Source organism: Enhydra lutris, unplaced genomic scaffold (assembly GCF_002288905.1).
Source record: "Enhydra lutris kenyoni isolate GAN:26980312 unplaced genomic scaffold, ASM228890v2 scaffoldscaffold14, whole genome shotgun sequence".
In the NCBI taxonomy this organism is placed as follows: domain Eukaryota; kingdom Metazoa; phylum Chordata; class Mammalia; order Carnivora; family Mustelidae; genus Enhydra; species Enhydra lutris.
In genome coordinates this window covers 29606597-29625194 of record NW_019154098.1, presented here as the reverse complement: position 1 = coordinate 29625194, position 18598 = coordinate 29606597, and the positions used below count along the sequence as shown (strand labels likewise).

General features: G+C 34.4%; 1 protein-coding gene across 1 annotated transcript in view; it reads left to right on the top strand.

Annotated features, from left to right (window-relative positions):
• Positions 1-18598, top strand: part of LOC111146633 (PKHD1 like 1) — a 183716-nt gene that overhangs the window by 29663 nt on the left and 135455 nt on the right. The window contains exons 12-23 of the mRNA XM_022502266.1: positions 182-271; positions 2135-2403; positions 3903-3994; positions 5976-6135; positions 6444-6579; positions 7353-7496; positions 9062-9219; positions 10270-10383; positions 11107-11256; positions 12261-12385; positions 15742-15905; positions 17290-17462. Coding sequence (XP_022357974.1) covers positions 182-271; positions 2135-2403; positions 3903-3994; positions 5976-6135; positions 6444-6579; positions 7353-7496; positions 9062-9219; positions 10270-10383; positions 11107-11256; positions 12261-12385; positions 15742-15905; positions 17290-17462 — 1775 coding nt within the window. The remainder of the gene's footprint in view (positions 1-181; positions 272-2134; positions 2404-3902; positions 3995-5975; positions 6136-6443; positions 6580-7352; positions 7497-9061; positions 9220-10269; positions 10384-11106; positions 11257-12260; positions 12386-15741; positions 15906-17289; positions 17463-18598) is intronic.

The following is an 18598-nucleotide window of genomic DNA, read 5'->3' as shown; positions in this document are numbered from 1 at the left end:
AAGTACGACAATTAACAAGTGATAAACTTTTATGCAGAACACATAAAGGAAACGAAGAAACCCTGGCTTTGCTTCTTGCTTGTACAACTTGGTTTTCATCAGAAAGTACTTCCAGATAAGCTGATCGTGATTTGCATTCTGGAGCTCTGTAGTAATACCTCTGTACCTTGCTTCTCTCTAGGTCAAGCCTGTGATATTTTGAATGTCACAGAAAATAGCATATGCTGCAAGACACCGCCTAAGCCTGAGGTTCTCAGAACTGTCTATCCGGGTAAGTTACCAGAAGAGAGAATGGCCATTTCTACATTTACATAAGAAGACACACCCCATTAGTCTTTTAGTCCTTTGGGGCTGCTGAAACAGAACACCACAGACTGGGTAGCTTATAAACAACAAACACATATAGATCTTACAGTTCTGGAGCCTGGGAAGTCCCAGATCGTGATACCAGCAGATTAGGTGTTTGGTGAGGACGTGCTTCCTCCTAGATTGGCACCTTCTTGGGGCTACAGAGCTTTGTCGGGCCTCTTTTATAAGCCCTCATTCATGAGGGCTCCACTCTTGTGACCTAAGCACCTCCCAAGGGCCCTATCTGCTAATAATATCGCATTAGCATTAGGCTTCAACATCTGAGTGTAGAGGGGATACAAATATTCAGCCCATAACAATTAGTAATAAAAAAATATTTGAACTTTTTAGAATTTGTAGTGAGAATGGTAAAAATTTCTTCCTGGTTTTTCTCCTTACACTTTCTGGTTCAGGGAGTGTTTGTATTAAAATAGCTGCCTCAGAACTCCAGCATGGAAATAAACTCAGCCTGAATTCCCGAAATACCCTCCTGGAAACAGCCCTCCTCTGTTGAATGAGTTTGATGGGAACTTTATTTCAGGTTAAATGAGATTACTGAATGACGGTGCAGACTACATGGACATTTTATAAATGCCTTTTTGTGCTTAAAACACAAATGGCAGAGGTTACATCCTTACTTGTTTAGAATATTTTAAGGGTGATAACAGGGCATGAGAGAAATGGAACTCAAAATTCTTTCCAGATTTTGGCCCGTGGCCTGTGGCCCATGGTAAGCGCTTGACATCTGTAGTGATGCCACTCACTGAGAGGCTGTGCATGGGTTTGAGGGTGTGTATCTCATATCTTATTCACACACTGAAATTGGTTTATGGTTACACTGCTGGTTGGGATTTGAAGCCAAGTAAATTATGTTTATCAACCTCTTAAATTTCCTTGTTGTGAACGACATTAGGGAAACAATGCCCAGTTTAAGAGACTATTTTGAAAATCACAATTGGTGACTTCAATGAAAGTTGTATTTATCAGAGAACATTGCTGCTGCCGAAGTTTGAGGTGTTCAAGCTTTTCTCCAAAGAAACTCACCTGAAGAGGAGCCATCATCTAGATCCAGCCCCTCCAGACCAGCTTAGTGCTGCTGGAAGAAGACATGAGTCTGATTGTTGTAGTTTAGGGAAGGAAAAAAAAGTGAGATGGCTCCCTTATGATTAGGAAAAAACTTAAATCAGAGTTTATGTAGGTTCACTTTAATGGGAATGTTCTGATTCTCTCCAAGAAGGAGATGGAATCATAGAACAGAAGTAATGTTAAAAAGAAGAAGAAGAACAAATACTGACAAAAATCTTAAAGCCAACACTGTCCATTCTTGGATTAGTTGCAAACCATTAATTGGGTTACTTTTGTTAGAGAGAGTAATCAGGCAAAGGTTTTGAAATCAAATGGCCTGAATCATAAGGTTTTGAGATTTAACTATATAAAGCAATGTCGGTCATATCAGAGGTAAGAGTTAACATATTATCTTATGTAAAGCACTTAGTAGTATCTAATCCCAATTGCAACCATGCAAATAATAATATTACTCCCATTTTTTTATAAATGTAGAAACTGAGGTGCAAATATATGAAATAATAATAAATTGTATGCTCTCTTAACAGCACTCTACGCTAGAGGTGCAGGTACATGGAGGGTATGAGTCATTGTTTTGTTGACAAGCATGCTCCAAAAACGTGAATAGCATAGAATATCTATAACCACTACCCAAGTAGAAGGCCATTGAGACACCACATCAACATTCTGATGAAAGTATTCTTTTTTTTGTTATATTCAGGTGGGAGAGGTCTAAAGCTTGAGGTATGGAACAATAGTCGACCAGCGCGTCTTGAAGAGATACTTGAGTACAACGAAGAAACACCAGGGTACATGGGGGCCAGTTGGATAGATTCGGCTTCCTATCTTTGGCCCATGGAGCAAGACACATTTGTTGCACGCTTCAGTGGATTTTTGGTGGCTCCAGACTCTGACGTCTACAGATTCTACATCAAAGGCGATGACCGTTATGCTATTTATTTCAGCCAAACTGGACACCCAAAAGATAAGGTAGGGAAGCTACAGAAAATTATTTACTATTATAAAAACAATAGGACAACCTTTATATGTAGCTCACTTTTGAGATATATTTTCACATGGTTGGGTTCTTGGCTATTTTAACATGTGTAATATGAACTCTAAAGTCACCATAGAAAACCATGGTCTAAAAAAACAAACAAACAAAAAAAAACCAAAAAAAACACTTTCCTGTATCTACGTTTTCTCTAGGAAGGAAAAAATACATATATTTCCTTTAAAGATTATTTTATTTTTTTTAAAGATTTTATTTATTTATTTGACAGAGATCACAAGTAGGCAGAGAGGCAAACAGAGAGAGAGAGAGGAGGAAGCAGGCTCTCTGCTGAGCAGAGAGCCCAACATGTGTCTCGATCCCAGGACCCCGGGATCATGACTGGAGCCGAAGGCAGAGGTTTTAACACACTGAGCCACCCAGGCGCCCCTAAAGATTATTTTAATTATGGAAGAGTTTTAATCATATGTAAGAAATTTGGAAAAGAGTAAACATAGTTCACTCTTCTACTAGATCTCTTTCACTATTACGTGGTTATGAGATTGAAGTACATCATTTCTTTTTGTGTCTTTTTTGTTTTTTATATAAATAACGTCATACATCCAATTTCATAGTCATTTTGGTCACATATTAGTATTTCCATATTTTATTAAATGATTTTCACAATACAATTTTTGATGACTGAATAGTTTAATTATTTATTTATTATTATTACTAAACCTGAATAACGTTATGCATACTGATAAGTTTTTAGCTTATTTCTGACTTTTTATGACCACAAATTTTACTCGATCATTTGTGTTCATTAAATTGTTCTGCTTTTTAATTATTTCTTTCGGAGAGTTTTGCAAATGTGAAGTCAGTAAATCAAATCAAAAATACATTTTATGACTCAGTGTATATGGCAAGATCGCCTCCGAAATGGGAGGAACAAGTTTAAGTTGCTGCCTGTAATATATGAAGTCTAATTTTACTGTAGCTTTTCAGCATGTTTCCTCCAAGGATGGTATAATCATTCCTGATGGGAAGCCCAGAGTTTTCTCATTCTAGCATGCAGACCCATTTAGTGATCTGTAGCATCTTTCAGATCCACTTTTAGTGACTTCATTTGGATTAAATCCCTTAAAGCTCTCCACAGAGCAAAAGGGTATTTCATTTAACAATAACAATGGTATGCATCTTTCTATTTTCTATTGTGGTTCTAATTGTGAAAAACTGTAGTTTGTGTGTATTCATGGTATAGTGGTGCTGGTGTTAGATAACGTTGGAAGGTATGAAGTGGGCTTTGATAATTTTTAAAAACTTTATTTCACCATGGCTAATAGATCTTAGAAGAAAAATATGGTAGTTTCATAGTTTTCTATTTATAAAAGTTCTAGGATTGACAAATAAGTGAAAAATAAAGCTGAAAAGATCTAATAATAAATTCTCCTCTCTCTCTCTCTTTCTCTCTCCCTGTCTTTCTTTTTGGGATAAGGTGAGGATTGCATATCATTCTTCCAATGCCAATGGTTATTTTTCCAGTCCAACACAAAGATCAGATGACATTCATCTTCAGAAAGGAAAAGAGTAAGATTTTTTTTTCATTAAACTATTATGTGGTATTTTAAAACTGTAAGTTTATATCTAAAAATATTTTCAGTTGGCTTTTTGGTGGAAGTGATATTAGTTTATTGGCTTAATATATAATTCATCATTCTTTATAATTTTATTAAATATGATTTCTATATTTTCAAAAATATGACCTCCAACCAACCTGGGAAATTTGCTATCTAAATTATCCCTATTGCAGAAATTATAATTTTGTGAAATTTACTTAATCCTGTTCTTAGTTTCCTACTAGGACCTTTCTGTCAATCTAGCTAGAGAGTTGGGATCAAAGTTCCCTGAAAGAAATCATACTCAGTGTTCTCACTGAAATCTTAGTACTAATGACATGAGGAAAGCATCCCATTCCCTTTCTCTTCTTCCTCCTACTATCAATTCTTTATATACTTAAAACTTAAACTTTGTTTTTTTAACCAGGATCACTGGGTCAGCAAGGGTAAGTGGAGTACCTAATTAATCCCTATTGCTATTAACTGTTAATGTACCTTCAGGCTTTGCCCTCCCCTTGGAAAATGCATTCAGTTTACCTGCTTGGCAGGAGCACAGAGTCACATGAAAGTGACTCGTAATACATCTGCTGTCTGATATCTGTCCTTCCATGAGGTAGCTTGCAATTTATACACCGACTATATAGTTATATATAATGATGGCTGTGGATAAGCCACTCTAGCTGGCTTATTGCACAGTGGTCCCTGGGACTTTTCCAAAGGGAGCTCGTTTGCCAAATTCATCCTACTCAGATAATAAAGCCCCATTTCTAGGTACACATCTTTTCGGTCACCCTGTTCTACTTTGAATCATACCTCAGTTACTAACTTTTAATAATCTTTCAATCTTTACAACTCTCTTAGTGCCTGTTATTCATATGAACAAAGAGAATGATAATATATATTTTACAGTATTTTGTGAAGGTTAAATATAATAATGTCTACCAAGTGCTCAGTTCAGTGTCTCGTACATAGAAAGTACCTAATGAATATTGTAAGCTGCTAATAAGGATACAGAATTGAATAGTTCTTTGAGGTCTGCTTCTTAGTGTTGCCCGCATTGATCTGGCGGAGCTGGCCAACAGGTCCTCAGGGCAGGGAAGAGCCTGATGTAATCCTCCAGTATCAGTTCTATGAGGAGGATGACCCAGCGCCCCATCATCCCAGAAGGATGAGAGGTGGTACATGGCCCTCATTCAGAGTCAATCATGAATTGTGAATACTTATCTTCACATACAAGATTATCTGTTGAATGATGACAGGCAATTTAGAGGAACTCCCAGCTGGCTTCTCCAAAGATGGGAGCAGTGGTGACATTGATAGAGATTTAGGTAAGTAACCAGTAGCTTTTCATCGCCTGTATCAGCTGGTCAAGGAAGGCCTTATCCTGGGTAGGCAGTTGGATGATCCAGCTTGTTGGAGGACCAGAATCAATATAACCAATAACAGCTTCCTGAAATTATGTTTTATTTCCCAAGTTATAAGTGGAGCCATTATTGAAGGAACTAGAAAGAAACTTCCATCCCTGACACATTTAACCACTCTGATAAAAATATGTGATACATCTAAGTCTGCCTGTCATTTTCTTGTACATATGAAAGTATTTACATTCCACATGCCCTCTGTGTTTTATGCCAGGGAGTTTGCATTAAAATGTAAATATAATTTTGTTTTAAGCTCCTTGAGGATAAGGAGTAGTATGTTTTTCAATAAATATTTACTGACAAAACTGAATGAATTAGTCATGAATGGGGACAATTCTGTATCTTTCATGTAGATATCCTACACAATTCATTTTATTTTAACAAACCACTATGAAACTTTAATATTTAAAATCAGAGATACTATAAAAAATAAAATAAAATCAGGAATACTACAATATAAATCATTTAGTAGGCTGGTGTTTTATATAGTGTTGAAATTTTATTAATTGGAAACAATTTCTTACTTTCCAGATATTACCTTGAAATCTTGCTGCAAGAGTATAGACTGAGTGCCTTCATTGATGTTGGCCTGTACCAGTATAAAAATGTCTATACGGAGCAACAGACAGAAGACGCAGTGAATGAAGAACAAGTTATCAGATCCCAGTCGACAATTGTCCAGGAAGTACAGGTTTGCTATGATGATAGATGTGCTTCGTGGAAAGTAAATGTTCAAAGATAGGAGCTCTATTTGCTTATTAATTTTACTCAGAAATATACTGTTTGGGGACAAGGCAGTCATGGAAGATTATTGACTTTGTGGCTTGGAGAATCTGTATTAAAATTCAAGAGGCTGTTATTGGATTAAGAGTGAACTTTAAAATATTTTATCATTTACAGTAAAATAGAGCAATCCAGAGGCATTGAGTAGTTGACTATCATGCTTTTACAATATATTTTTCTATGCAGTAAAGGTATGTTTTTTAACTTGGAAAATAGGTTATAACACTGGAAAACTGGGAAACATCTAGTGCAACCAATGAAGTTCAAAAGATCACAGTGACCAGTCCATGTGTGGAAGCGAATTCATGTTCACGCTATCAGTATAGATTAATCTATAACATGGAAAAAACCGGTAAGCTGTATATAACAAAGGAGATTTTCTTTCTCTTCATTTATAAATGAAAGTATAAAAAATGGCTCTAGTCAAATTCTACTGTCTGGAAAATATCATTTTAATAGTATGCTAGACAAAGAAGCTAAAAATATATTGTGAAGAAAAACCTTTAGACTGGGATAAAAAAATGGCATCAGTAAAAACAACTTCCTGGTATATGATATCATTTTCTTTTATAAGGATCTTGATGAATGTATATCTAAGTGCACATACGGAATTTATATATCTCTGACTCACAGGTATAAGCTAATAAGAATTAAATTCACCATTACAGAGAATTAAACATTTCTTCCAGTTTCTCAAATTAAGGGATAAAGCTATGAGACACTAATTTATCTGTTAACAAAGACATTGGATCTCTGTATTTTATAATAAACCAAAAAATATAATTTTTTGCTATTTCTGTTAATTGTTTCAATAAGTAAATATCAATAGGCACTTACTGTTTTCCAAACACAGTACTTAATCACTATGGGAATAATAAGAAAAAAAAAAAAAACCCATGATCCTCCTCTTAAAGAGATCAAAATCCAATTAAGTAGTCATTATTATTGAACTTGAATTAGTTTCAAAACAATTTCATTAAGTGATAACATATGATACAGACTATGGGAACCTTAAAAAATTTAAATATAAAATATCAGTGTTGGCTATGGTAGTGCAAAAGGATTTTAATTTTTTAATTAAAACCTCTAATCATTTGACTTTTTTTTTTTTTTTTAATCCAAAAGTCTTGCTACCTGGCGATGCTTCTGACTTCTTATTGCAATCAGCTTTAAATGACCTCTGGTCTATAAAACCAGATACAGTTCAAGTAATAAGAACACAAAACGCCCAAAGCTATGTTTACATGGTAACTTTTATATCAACTCGAGGTAAGAATGTATATCATTTTGTACTTCTGTTAGGTTTTTTCTAAGAAACGAATTTGTATCCTGTACAACTCCACAAAAAAGGCAAAACTCCATAAAATGACAGAAGAAAAGCAGTGGATTCATAGCCTTGATTAATTTTAGGAGAAATAAAAATCAAATGGTTAATTTCTTGTATTATAATTAAAATTTTAGTTGTATTTTAAGTATTGTACATCTCCAGTGCATGGGAAATATACTATGTATACTACAGATACATTATCCGCATAATAGCCTACTGTAATTTAGCAAAAGTTAGTGAAGATATGAATACTGGAAATAAAGTTTAAGTAGTCAGTATTTCTCAGGAGACACTAGTCTGGCCAGATCTTGCCTGATGAAAAGATTGTGGTCACATCTACATGGGAAGCTGCATACGCCAGCTTCTTCTTGAAGACTGACAGAGCTCCTTAGTATTAAAATCCCCAAGGATCCTTACAGTGAGAAAACAAACATAAAAAAGCAAAACTGAAAGAAAACATTTGACCTGTGTTTAATATAGTACTGTCCAAAATTATTTGACTTCTCTCCTTTCCAAGTAACAACTATTAACTTCCTGTTAATGTTTTGCATTTTCAAGTCTTAAATCCAAATTTAGCAAACAAGCTTAGTATTTGGGCTATCTAGCTCAAAAGTAGGTCCCTGAATATGTATTCTTTCTTTCTTTATTTTTTTTTCTACTTTTCTTTGGGAAATCATTATTTTCCAACTCATAAAAGTAAAATGTTACTTCATTGTTTATGTTTCATTTTATACAATTGTTGATTTGATTGTTGAGTGGAGGGCAAAGAATTTTATTTAATGAATTGAAGTTCTAATTTCCCAAGGGTTAGATTGTTGAAATGCTGCATAAATGAAGATATGATTATCCTTGTTCTCCCAGAAACATATCTACAATTAAGAGAGAAAGTTTAAGGCTTCAGCAGCAACTTTAAGAAATAAAGTACTAAAATCATAACCGGGCAAATTCTAGGACATTATCCAACAGAGAAGGTCAGTGGGATTCCACTAGCAAATCATCTTCCCAAAGCAGAGATACATCTGAGGACAAGCCCTTATTTCTCTCAGAGTGAGATTGTATAAACAGGACTCATAAACATGGGGCTATTTCCTGGAATTCAGTTTTGTGCTGTATTCATGTTCAAAGAAAATAGCAATATCCCAGTCTAGCCCTTTATTCTATAATAAAGGTGCTAGAACAAAACTAAAAGAATTTTTGGAATATCCCACTGCCTGCCCATTGATCTTTACCTCATGGTCCCAATACCACCTTCTGTTTATCTCATAATCCTTTCTTTGAAGCCATGGAAACGGAACCCAAAATGAATAGCACTTTATTTGCTGTTTTGCTATTTCTGCTACAGTTAAATCTGCTCAAATTCAAGGATCCACGTCTTCCCATTCATCCTTTTTTTGGTGATAATACAACTAAATAAAACTAATTTTGTTTACTTTGAGTGCCTATTATGAATATATTGGTATTTTATTAATTAACATCTTCAAATTCTGTTCGGTACTTATCATTGCAGGAGATTTTGATTTGCTTTGTTATGAAGCATTTGAAGGGGACAATGTCACACTAAATATTACAGAACAGATCAAAGGAAAACCCAGTTTGGACACATTCACACTGAACTGGGATGGGATCACTTCCAAGCCTCTGGCGCCATGGTCATCACAAGCTGAAGTATGCTCTTTGTTAACAATTTCACAAGTAGAAAGCTATTTAAACATCACCTTTCTATTAAAAAAAAAAAGAACTCCCACACTTTAAGGAGTGGTAATATGCTCTTTTACTTGGCATAGTGGGTTGGAGCCAACACATAGAGAGCAGAGAAGGGAGGAAAACACCACAGAGACAGAGGGGTTAGAGGGGAGTTCTTAGAACTATGTCAACAGTTGTTCCTGTAGAAAGAATATTTCCTTGGGAATTACTGGATTTTGACAACTACCTGCACAATGAGTTTAAGTTAATATTTGTTTGATGATTAAAGATCTTATATTATCTCCTTAATTCTAAACATTATATCTGTGCTTTGCCAGAGAAGTAGATGTGGAAATTATAGGAGAACTTGTGAATGTGTACCAATTCTTGAAGAATCCAAAATGATTTATTTTTTAAAAATAAGCATAAATATATTATTAGAATATCTGAATTTCTTCTTTTGGAAAACAGAATGCATTATTCTTTCCAGTTAATTTTGAGTTAATTGAGAAAACTATTCATTTGGAACGTTGTTTAATTGGGTGCTAATTCGTTTAGGTTCGCCTCGTTGCCTTCTTCTTTTTATTTTTTTTACTTTAAAAGTATTTTTTTAATTCAAATTCCAGTTACTTAACATACAGTCTAATATTAATTTCAGCTGTACAATATAGTGATTCAACACTCCCATACAATAACCCAGTGCTTATCACAGTAAATGCAATCCTTTGCATTCTTTAAAAAAAACTGCTAAGCAAACATGTCTACCTTATGTGACAACTGTGTAAGCTAATATTACCCAACTGGATGTAACTATTGTCATTCTAAAATAGAACTCTTGAAAAAGACATTGGACACTAAAATTATGACAAACTTAAAGATATTTAGGAAATGGTCTCATAATGATGGCTAAAGTATGGGAATTATATTATGCAAATGTCTTAATATAACTAATGAGTGAAATTAGTGGTAGAATTATGAATGTTGTAACCCTTCACGAAAAATAAGTCTCTAAAGTTCATGCTCTTAATTTAGTTTCAGGCAGCCGTGGAAGAAATGGTTACCGCCAAGTGTCCACCGCAAATTGCAAATTTTGAAGAAGGATTTGACGTGAAATACTTTAGAGATTATGAAACTGATTTTAACCTGGTATGGAATGTTAAATGAACTGTGACACTGGCCCAATAAGAATTCATATAAATGCTTGTAATTTTGTGATTTTCTTTGTACTAACACTAATTCCTATTGTCAATTTGCAAAAATAATTTTGTTATACATTTATTGATAAGGTCTGTTTTAGCATCTCCCTGCATCATAATGTGATTCATTTGTGAAAGCAACATTTCCACTGCATGTGAATTTTCTTGATCAAGGGAAAGTAAGCAAGATGGACAAATGTAAGACCTATAGGATATTTTATTTTTTTTCTTTGCTTGCAGAGTATATCCTGTTTCCTCATTGACTTCAGAGAGTACAATTTGTAGTAAGGCATTATATAATAAAATGCTTCCCTTGAAACTTGAAGATTAAACAAACAAACAAAAATCTGGCACACAGTCAGGTTTTTTTTTGTGGAAGGAATTTTTTTGTGGAAGGAATGAATAAATATTCTTAAGAGTTCATGATATAAGGAGAAAGATAAGATTTAAGAAATAGTCAAATACAGGTACTAAGGATTATATGATTATGGAGCCAAAGGAGTGATAGAAGATGAGAGCTTTAGAATTTCAAAGAAGAGTGAGAATGTTTCAAGTTAAAGTGAGTGGGAAACAATGGATCCAAGTTGGAACTTGAATAGCTTAAGTGGAGATGAGCGGGAATAAAGCAGGACCATAAAGCATGTTTTCATTTGAAATATTCTTGTTTCTGTAGGAACATGTTAACAGAGGGAAGAAGACAGCTGAAACTGATGCTTACTGTGGTCGCTATTCCCTAAAAAACCCAGCTGTTCTTTTTGACTCAGCAGATGTTAAACCAAACAGACTACCATATGGAGACATTTTATTATTTCCTTATAATCAGGTAAACCCAACAAAATGATATGCTAATTTAATCTGTAAAATACTTTGGTAATAAAATTTCATGAAATTCTAAGACAGGGAAAAGTGCTTGTCATGTGAAATCATGTCACTTTGGACAGGTATTGTGGTTCACATTCTGGTGCTTGTGATTTCCTCTTCTGGTGGTTCTCAAAAAAAGAAATTAAAAAAATATATAGTATCACCCACATGTGTTCTGCTTTATCTTATAATTTAAGAGAAAATTATTTGCACACAAATTTAAATACTAAATCCATTAAAAATGTATTACCTCTTCAATACTCTTCCATTTGTTAAGAAGAAACAAAAATGGATAGCCATCATGGAGTGATCTTGGGTATCCAATCAAGGAAAAGCATGAGCAGAAATGGTAGTTTTAGGATAGGTATTTAAGACTAGCAATCATAGTCTTGTTTACCCTTTTTCTTGTTTTAAAATTCTCAAATTGTGATGCATGTTCCCAAGTTCTAAGTTCTAAATATATTTGGTATGCTTAAGATGTTGTAGACCATTAAAATTGGTATTTAATTACTATTTTACAGTGATATTCATCTCCTTCTCTAAATGCTCAGCTACCATTCACATCCCAATTAATCTCCTTGAGTGTTTATCTTCTCTTGGTGGGTGATGGGCTTTTAAATTCATTGCAGAGTTCACTTAGAGATGGATTTAAATTTTACATTGCTCCCTGATTATAGGGAGTGGATTATTTCCATTTTTTAAGGAAACCATATCTAAGAAAACATTAAAGAATTAATCCTTAATTGTAAGATCACTTTAACTCCACTTCCTCTTCTAGAAAATCTTCTCCAATTCTTCTGTACCTCATCGGCTGAAATTAATTATTCTTTCTCTGTGTTCTGAAACATTTTGTACAGAAAATTCTCAATATTTATTTATTGCATTAGGTTAAATTAATTTGAATTGGTATAAAACAACCTAAAGGTAAGATATTATTATTGATTTCTTCTTTAATTTTCTGTGTAGTTATGTTTGGCATACAAAGGATTCCTGGCAAATTATATTGCTCTGAAATTCCAATACCAAGACAGAAGCAAGGTTACTAGAAGCAATGATATACAATTTACATATAACTTTGCTAATGGAAACAAGTAAGTTAATGCTATGAATTTAAAACTCAAGTTATATATGTGTATATATACATATATATAAATTTAAGTTCTACTATAGTATAGAAACTGAATGTAAACAAACCCACTTTTTGTCTTTTTTTCACTTTTTGTTAGTTTTTGAAAAATCATGTGCACCGTAGATCTGACTGAAATTTTCCTGTCTTCTATATAAGCATCCTAACAGAAATATTTGTGTCAAAAATAAATCTATAGATTGTGAAAATAAAAATTGGTCTAGTGTTATCACCCATAACTATTTAAAAGACAAAACAGTGGTAAATTTTATAATTTAAATCATGTATTACTAAATTTAATAATGTTCCTACTTACTGAAGGAAGGTAGAAAGAGACTTCCTTATTAAAATATTGTCATTAGACTTTGATCACTGCAAAAAAAGGTGCTTTTCAAGTGTGAGTGGAGAAAATAAAATATTTCAATGAATATTCTAAACTTAAGGGAGAAAAGAGGCTTTTTAATGCTTGGTTTGCCAAAAGTTAGATACACAGAAATGCAAGTAGAAACTATAAGGGGAGAAACTAAATAAGCCCAGAGAAAGCTATTTAATGATTATAATTTCCATACCCTCAAGCAAAATTTAGTTCTGCATAATTATGTTTTGATTTTTTTTAAAGATTTTATTTATTTATTTGAGAGAGAGTGAGAGAGAGCATGAGAAGGGAAAAGATCAGAGGGAGAATTAGACTCCCCATGGAGCAGGGAGCCTGATGCGGGACTTGATCCCGGAACTCCAGGATCGTGACCTGAGCCGAAGGCAGTCACTTAACCAACTGAGCCACCCAGGCGCCCCATGCTTTGATTTTTATTAATGGTTATATCTTCTGAAATTTATGTCATCCACTTTTGCATTTCCACGTACAAGACACAAAAATTTCACATACAGTAAAAGCGGTAATGAGGACACATTCACACATATAAATACTTTTTTTTTTTTTAAAGATTTTATTTACTTATTTGACAGACAGAGATCACAAGTAGGCAGAGAGGCAGTCAGAGAGAGGAGGAAGCAGGCTCCCTGCGGAGCAGAGAGCCCAATGTGGGGCTTGATCCCAGGACCCTGGGATCATGACCTGAGCCGAAGGCAGAGGCTTTAACCCACTGAACCACCCAGGCGCCCCTAAATACTTTTTTATTTTAAAAAGTATTCCCCAGGTACATATTGCTCTAACCATTGCCTGTATACCTGAATTGAACAGTAGCATCACAATTTGAGTTTTGATGAGCACCACCTGCATGCATTTCACTCCTCCACCGTAATAGGATCTGGTAACATTTTACAGACCTCGGTTCTTCCTTGTTAGTCAAACCATCACTTAGCCATATTGCTAAATAGGTCTTTCCTTTTAACTTGTCATGTATCTGCTGTGAGGTAATTTGAAGATGGACTCACTACATTTGGTAGAACTGATGGGCTTCCTTTACCCTAAATGCTATGAGATCTTTAAGCAATAATTTCACTGTTTTTAAAGGAATAGGGTTCACTGGTTAAAACGGTTGCCAGTCAAGGCAAAGTAAACTCACCTGCTCCTATTGGGTATTTCTAGATCTGCTTTTTTTCTTTTTTTTTAACCAGCATATGGCCAATTTTATTTCAACTATGATTTTTATATTCCCCTACTCCTAATGGACTATGTTGAAACAAACTTCAGATAGCCCATTATTTTATGTTAGAGTTGAGTGTGCACTATAAAAAAAAAAAATGAGGACTATTTTAGCATCATTGCATTCCCCATAAAACAACAATTCTTAATATTACTAAATGTCAACTCAGTATCCTGATTTCCCTGATTATCTCAGAAATGTCTGTTTACAGTTGGTATTATTTAATCTAGATCTGCTTTTATTTAGGTCAGGCCACCTAGATCAGATAGATGTGTTAGCATTAGATTATTTTCAGGGCAATATTAATGTTAGAGGTGCCGTTTCCCCCCAAGAATCATTCTATAACCTTCCAAAAGCAGTGATGTTTGTAACTGTAAATCAAATTTCAAAATCTGATAAGTCATATCTGATTTTCTTTTAGAAAACCTGATTATCTATCCACAAAGGCCATGTACTGTTCACTTAAGGTCACCCCCTCTTTGGAAGGTGGGCTTCTGATTAGAAGATTTATTTATTTTATTATTATTATTTTTTTAACATATAATGTATTATTTGCCCCAGGGGTACAGGTCTGTCAATCATCAGGCTTACAGATTTCACAGCACTCACCATAGCACATACACTTCACTTAAGTTTTTATCCACTGTATCAAATATATGTATTTGATGTATTTTGATACCGTCTATTTTGATACCATTTGTAGTCTCCTTTTGTCTGGCAAAAGGTCCTCTTCAGTAAACCAAATTTTCTATGTAATAGTTTTTTAAACTGCAGAATTATATAATTAGAGTAGAATTCTACTGAGACCCTAAGTACATTTTTTCATATTTATTTAAAGAGCACTTTAATGTACTGCAGTTTTGTGTATAATTTCCTAAAAATGATACACCAGTTTAAGCTAAGCTTGGATTCACTGAGTGGATCCTATCATGAGTTTATAAACCATGAAGGAAATTAGAATAGAAGGTGCCCAAGCAAACTAGTCATTTATTAAGTGCAGTAGTAGCTGATATAAAGATTATTGTTAAATTGTATTTAGTTATTTCCATGGCAATATTTATCTCTTTGTGGCAAACTCTCATAGCTGAATTGCTTAACTATAATTTATGGAATTCCAATGCAGTTAATATGTAGTGCAAAATCTGAGTTTAAATTACACATTTAAGAGGTGTTGTATGATAAATCATGTAACACTTCTTTGTCACTTAGAACAATAGACAGTGTAACTGCAGTGAGCTCTTTTAGAAGTAATAACAAGTTCCAGTTTTGCATCTTAGTACTGACCTGAATTTACTCTTCTATCCCTCACATATTTTACTGAAATAGTTTACTTCATTCTTGTGTCTTGTTTTTATTTACACACTCTACACCAAGGTGCATACTCCTTAGTTTCCTTACCTATTGCGACAGAATATTTCATGTCTCTATGGCTACTGCCAAGGCTACAGATAAAAGAAAACCTGTACTTGTATGCAACATTAAATCGTTTACTTTATGCAATGTTAAATTTTGTATGCAAAATTAAATCTTAAACATTAAGTTTCTGTCTGCTGTTCCTTGTTATGGCTGCTTTTCTGTACTAATGAAGTATGCTGGATGGTCTTGTGGGGAAAAACACTTTCACTCCTTGACATTTGAATGCTTTTTATAGTGGACTGGTTTACGTTAAACATTACAACTGACCTATCCACCTAATTAATCAAATATATTTCAGCTGGACCTATACTTGCATAGACCTTTTGGACCTCATACAAACCAAATACATTGGGACAAATTTTTCTCTTCAGAGGATTGGTTTACAGAAAGCATCAGAAACACAGTCCTTCTATGTAGATGCAGTATACGTTGGACAGACTTCTACCGTCTCGGCGTGGGATGGTATGTTGTATCATTTCATATCTAGTTAAGCCTTCTAAATCTCTTGTAGTAAAATCTCACCATGGGAATTATTTCTATTCTTTAATTTAAATGGAAACATTGATCCCTAAATATTTATAACTCATTCTTTCACCTCAGTGTTATTATTTAAATCATGTTATTTTTTATTCTAAGGATAAATGTACCCTCAATGTAAACGTTGTCATTATAGCAAGAATTAGTCTTAATAGTCCTGGATTCTGTTTACAGATATACAAAGGGTGGCAAACATTTTCTTTTTACTTTGTTTGATTTTTGAGACACTAACTATGAAGATATCTGTTCCTAAAAGTCGGCTGTTGACTCTGACATCTGTTTGGTAAAATTCAGCCGAATATTTCCAGGGACTTAGTGGTGATAATTAATAATACTTAAATGAAAACTTTATTTCTGGTAGTCTAAGCACTGAGTTTTAGTCAAGTCATTAGACCCATGTATATGAGCTGTGATAATAAAATAATTAAAATTAAACTGTGACCTTTCAAAAAAGTCAACCTAATTCACCTTAAAAGGGACTATTACCATTTTTCAGAAGAATTTTGGAATCCTTTCATTTGAACTATTTTCAAGTGCAAGGTCATGAGTCAACTGGTAACAACTTAAATGTAACTATTTTATTTTTATTTATTTATAAGGATTTTATTTATTTATTTGACACAGAGAGAGAGACAGCAAGAGAGGGAATACAAGCAGGGGAGAGGGAGAAGGAGGCTTCCTGCTGAACAAGGAGCCCAATGTGGGGCTCGATCCCAGGACCCTGGGATTATGACCTGAGCCGAAGGCAGACACTTAACCACTGAGCCACCTAGGTGCCCCTAAATGTGACTATTTTAGAGTCCCTTCTTTTGAATCTGCTTTCACCAGACCTACATTATGATTGGTGGAGCCCATATATAAGTTAGCTCACTTGTGTCCAGATAAATGTAGTTCATTAAATAACATGCCTTTAGCACCTATCATGTGGCAGGCACTGTGCTAGGTACTAAATAAATTGCTGTGAACAAGACTGTCCTCCTGGTCCTGTCCTCATGGAGCACACATCCCAGTGAGCACCTCTTTCAGGGAACCCAGAGCAGAAGAGAACTAACAGGTCCACAGAAGGCTACATGGATACCAGGGTTTTTAAATATTTTCTTTTATCTGATGAGGCTTATATGTTGACTGACTTTAAAGCTTTATATTCTAGAAATAAAAGTTTACCAAGATCCAACAACTACTTGCCTTAAGATCTTTCTAAAATTTTATTTTACACAGCTTATTCCATGACGTGGATGTAATTTGAGGGTTTTCTTTTTAGCAGCAAAGCCCATGCAATTTTATTTCCCATTTATTCTATGTTCTTTAGAAATGCCAAAGAGAAGACTTCCAGCATTAGCAAATAAAGGGATATTTTTAAAGAGCTTTCAGGTGAATCACACCAAAACTAATGGATCAAGTATGACCAACCAATATTCTATCACCATGACTTCATATAATTGCAGTTATAATATACCCATGATGGCTGTGAGCTTTGGGCAGGTAAGCCTAGAATTTTACAACTTACTGTTTTCAATCATGGGAAATTAGCTTTGGTCTAGCAAACTTTCTTTTTTATTTTTTCAAATGGCTGACATACAGATGAAATATCTTTTAATAGGACAAGATAACCGTGCTAAAGATAAATGAGTTAGAGGCTTGTTGAACTTGAGCATGAAAATTCGTGTTCATTAAAAAATCTTCAAAGGAGGAGCCTGGGTGGCTCAGTGGGTTAAGCCTCTGCCTTCAGCTTGGGTCATGATCCCAGGGTCCTGGGATCGAGCCCCAAGTTGGGCTTTCTGCTCAGCAGGGAGCCTGCTTCCCTTCCTCTCTCTCTGTCTGCCTCTCTGCCTGCTTGTGATATCTCTCTCTGTCAAATAAATAAATAAATCTTTAAGGAAAAAAAAATCTTTGAGAGATATATCTATGGAAAAAAAAAACAAAGAGAAATATTCTTAAACAGTCAGATTTAAGTAGAGTTTTCACTGTTGACTTGAAAGGAAAAGTTGTAGGATCTTTCAGTAAATGTTCTAAACAGAGATTGTTGAAAGAAAATTTGAGATTCTGCAATATTTTTAAAAATTGTTTCTGTTATTGGTCTGCCTGGGTGGCTTAGTTGGTTAGGCATCCAACTCTTGATTTTGGCTCAGGTCACGATCTCAAGGTTGTGAGATCAAGTGCCATGTTGAGCTCTGCACTGGGTGTGGAGCCTGCCTAAGATTCTCTTCCTCCCTCACTCTTTCTGCCTCTACCATCCCACCCCACTGTCACACACATGTGTTCTTTCTCTCAAAAAAAAAAAAAAAAAAAAAAGATAATAAATGAATAGTTTCTGGTCTAAACACCATTTTTTGTTTGTATCAAAATGGGTACAGGGAAGAAAAAGATAGTTTTTTAAAATTCCAAAAGGATCTGAACAATTTTTTGTACTGCTTCAGTTATTTATAATAAGATCAGTATTAAATACTACAAGTACTTGTATTTTATTTTTATTTTTTTAAAGATTTTGTGTATTTATTTTAGAAATAGAGAGTGTGTGTGTGTGTGTGTGTGTGTGCGCAAGCACAGGGAGGAGAAGAGGGAGAGGGACAGGGAAACTCTGACTCTTCTCTGAGCACAGAGCCTGACAGTGGGGTTTG